We start from the raw sequence: 4,342 nt of genomic DNA on the forward strand, positions 1-4,342 counted from the left end.
TATATGCCTATAAGCCAGGAAAATGACAGCATAAAAACCTACTCACCTTGAAAAAATTTTTGAAATAGATTTTGAGCCAGAAAATTGGTTCTTTATTCATGCAACAAGACATGTTCAGATAGGAGGGTATCTAATCAATCTATTAACATAAGATATTGATTCCTGGCATTATCTATTTTGGTTATAAATCACTAAATAAAAGTAGCCAGGAAAATGGGCAGATTTTCATGGGACAAACAAACTATTGACAGAAAAAATTATTTTAAACGAAGTTTTAGTAAACAATACGCTCTGCGTATATTCTAGAAATGCTTACATAGGATAAGATTAAAAAAAAAAAAAAAATTTTGATTTTGAAAAATGTATGGGAAGTTTTGAAACTAGTTATTATTGGAAACATTGTTTGGGACATGCCAGGAAAATGACATTTTGATATTCAATTAAATTTTTTAAGTATACAAAACAGTCAAAGCTGTGCAAAGTCATTTTAAAATGCTAACAGCAATGCTATTTATTAATTTTTTTTAAAAAAAAAAGTTCGCTTAGTATTATAGTATTAGATCTTGGAGCAAGGGACTGTGAATTGTCATGTTTCGTAAGAATCACCCATATATATGTTTAAAAAAAAAAATTTTAATTTAATGTCTATTTCTCAATAAGCTTTAAACTTTATTGATATGTATGAGATTTAAAAAGTGATTCTTTAAGTACATTTTTAGAAATATCAAAGTATGTGTTAGTATCGAAGTCGAAGTGTTAACATTATTTTGTCTAACCCATGTGTATGTATGTATATATATATATATATTTACATTTAAGGTGAATTAGTAGGTAAAAAAATATATATATTTTGTTAATTTCAAAATTTAATGTCATTTGAATTTCAATCAAGTGTTTTTAACGAGCTAAGAAATCAGTCGGAAAAAAAGTTTTTTAAATTCTGTTTAGTAATTCCTTTAAAAAAAAACTACCTCCAAAGTAAATCTGTTTTACACTTTCAAGATTTTTGTGATCACGCTTTATTATCCTTTAATGTTTCCTATTTGATTTATAAGTTATTAGATAATAAGTTTATTATCTAATAAATTATAAACCTAATTAGATAATAAGATTTTCAATGAATGAATAAATGTTCCTATTTGTAGCTATGTATGGCTCTGATGACTCTGATGATAATGAGGATGAAGGCCAAGGCCTGCCAACATCTCGCCAATAGCTGTTGAACACCTCAAGTCTAGTTTCTCAGTGCCATAGAACTTTTGAATTTTACTTGTTGGAAGTGCCTTTTGTGTGTACATAGCTTTGTAAATAATTCCAAAATATTTCCCATTGTATATATATTGTAAATAGCTATGCTGTTAATGACCAGCAAATTTTGAGCTTTGTTTTGTTATGGAAGGAGATGATTGTGTGCCTATGTTTATCTGAAAATAAATAATTTTTTTTATGACATTCAACTTTTTAATTCTGCTAATAGGATTACTTTTATGTATGCTTTAAATATATATATATATCTAATTGGGAACCAATGGTGTTGGGTAATTTCAAAAAGATTCTGGAATCTTTTCGTAATTCAAAATAAAAATTCAGTTCATTAAATTTTCATGTCTTCCATGCTTTGTTTAAATTGAACTGATTATAAATATAAATCATCTTTTGCTCAATTGGTAAAATAGAACTATTTTAAAAAGATCGAGCTCGGTAATTTATTTATTTATTTATTTTTTTTAATTATTTGAAAATGTGTTTGAAGTTGAAAAAATTATTTGTTTTATGTGGATCTAAAGTTCTCGTAAGAGCTAACGCGAAAGGTCAATTTTCCACTTGCGGAAATTGTGCTCTCGATCAGAAAAATGATTGGTTGATTCCTCTGAATGGCTTAGAAAAAAAATATTATTTGTTAATAAGTATAGCCTCAAACTGTTACAGTTATTAATAAGGGTTTTTAAAAAGCACTTCAAGGTGCTTGTTTTCATTTTTTTAAAAACCTTTAAAGGTGCTTTTTTCCTTGGGCGCTTTTAAAAAGTGCTTGATTTCTTTTTATTTGAAATAATATTTTTTTTACTATGTCAATTTTCGTTACTAATTATACAAAAAGCGTGGTTTTCACATTGTTCCTTTTAACATTTTCACAATTCATTTAACCACGATCCATTTCGGCAAGCTGTCGAATGAAAAGTCCCATTTATTTTACATGTTTGGAAAGAAAAAAAATTTTTTTCAGGCCCACATGTGCTTGCACTGAGCTGGTGCGGTGTAAAGGATTTTTGCACTCTCACATGCAACTCTGCTTCATTTTGCAGGAGATTTTCAATTTTAGGTTTCATTTTCTACCCTCGAACCGAAAAATCTGTCTTTTTCTTGATAGTGGGGATCGACTAAGTGTTGCCAAATATTTTCCCTAATAGCAAAATAAAATTTTATTTCTCTTGTTGATTTCATCGCTGGTAAAGTGCCATCGTTTTTGTCATTGGCAAACCATTGACCTTCTTCTGCTATTCTATTTATAGATCCCTATCATTAATCCTTGAACTTAACTTGGGGATCATTCACTAATTATGCATTTTTGTGTGGGTGCATAGTGGTCGAGAATCACAAATCTCCGTCACCTCAAAATTACCATCTCGGTTTTATTCAGTATATAAGAACTAGTTGAGATTTCTAATTGTAGGATTTTTTGCCTGTGGGGACCGTCCACGAATTGCATTAAAAAAATTTACATTTATTATTGTATTTCATTATTTTTAAAATTTTCAGTTCTCTTAAATTATATTATGAAAAAACTCGATAATATTTAAAGGCAAGATTTTAAAAGAGGTATGAAGTGAGGGGATTTTCATTATTTTATCATTTAGCTAATGCAGTAAAAATTCTTATGTTAATTCAGATTTGTCATTCCAAAAAACTTTTAATTTGATTTTAATACAATTGAAATAATAAATTCAATTATCTCGGATTTGTTAAACTTTATAATGTAGGAACCATATAATGATTTATTGCTGACAAGAATGTTTTGCTTCCTTATTGTATTACATTTCAAAATTATTGAATATTTCTTTTTTGTTTCATTGAGGAAATACTAGACAAAGTAACAAATTTTGCTAAAAAAATATTAGGCCTCTCAATAATTTACATTAGTAATATGAATTTATTAAACTTTCTTAGTCTGATTATTCTTTACTTTCATTCTTCAGTATGACCAATAATATTAATTCTGTTAATGTTTTGTTGAATATACTTTTATAAATAGCTTTTATTTAAATTTTAAGAAATACACCCGATAACTTTTTTAAATTATAGTTTGACTAATTATAATTTGGAATTAAAACTTGTCTCTTTCACATATTCAATTAAAGTAATTATTAATTTCAAAATAGAATTATGGACTCAATATTGAATATATTTAAAATTTTACATAAGTTATTTCTATGGTGAATAATATAATAAAAAAAATAGTTCTCTGTCAGAAACTAGCTATTTTATTAAGATCATGTGAAGTTTTTAAAAAATTTTTGGCATTTTGTAAATATGTATGTGTATTTACATATGAATTTTCAACAATAGGAAGGAAATTTTTGGCTGCTCAGATTTTCTTTTTAAAAAATTACTTAAAAATATTTTTTGAGTGCTTTAAATGTACCTATTTTTTTGTTTAAAAATTTAGTTATGCGCCTTGTCAAGATTAAGTATCTGAACCAAAAAAAAAGGAAAAAATAATTCATAAGCGAAGTTTGGAAAAAATTGTAAAGTAAGCATTTAATAAGTTTTCTCTTATAAATTTTTTTTTATTTGATTTGAAAATTATTATATACATTATAAATTACCCTTACATTAAATTATATAAATGTGCATGTGTATGTCTAATACATTTTAAAGTACATAATGCAACAAGATTGAAAAAGAAAATAAGCCATAAACAATTCCAAGTAAACCACCAACTGAAGGTGTGGTAATGCCTTTTGCTGACCTTGCCACGTTGGTCAGTATTTCCATTTTGTGTTCTTTGGTTTTTGGAAATTTTTATTTTGTGTAGTGTTTAGATGCTTAGTTATTTGCGTACCTGCCAAGTCTCTTTTTTTTATTATTGAAGACTCCTGTGTTTTACCACTATCTTCTCTTTACCCGTTTATTCTCCAATTTATCCTTATTTGTTGAAGAAATTTTTTAAACAAAAATTTTTCCCGTTAAAATAACCGTTTATGGCAAAAATACTTCTCTTATTCCTCAACAGATGGTGCTGTTGCCAGTACTGTAGTATGTTGAGTGTTTTATAGTTTAAGTAATTATATATAATGGTTTAAAAAAATCTTCTTTAGATTAAGATTTATATACATAATTGTTA

At 26.8% G+C, this 4,342-nt stretch overlaps 1 protein-coding gene across 1 annotated transcript in view; it reads left to right on the forward strand.

The window, feature by feature from the left end:
• Window positions 1–1,365, forward strand: part of LOC107442031 (KH homology domain-containing protein 4) — a 50,919-nt gene extending 49,554 nt beyond the window's left edge. Inside the window, exon 16 of the mRNA XM_071181890.1 lies at window positions 1,146–1,365. Within this exon, the coding sequence (XP_071037991.1) occupies window positions 1,146–1,216 (71 nt within the window). The 3' untranslated portion in view covers window positions 1,217–1,365. The remainder of the gene's footprint in view (window positions 1–1,145) is intronic.
• Window positions 1,366–4,342: the final 2,977 nt, after the last annotated feature.

Source organism: Parasteatoda tepidariorum, chromosome 6 (assembly GCF_043381705.1).
Source record: "Parasteatoda tepidariorum isolate YZ-2023 chromosome 6, CAS_Ptep_4.0, whole genome shotgun sequence".
Classification (NCBI taxonomy): Eukaryota; Metazoa; Arthropoda; class Arachnida; order Araneae; family Theridiidae; genus Parasteatoda; species Parasteatoda tepidariorum.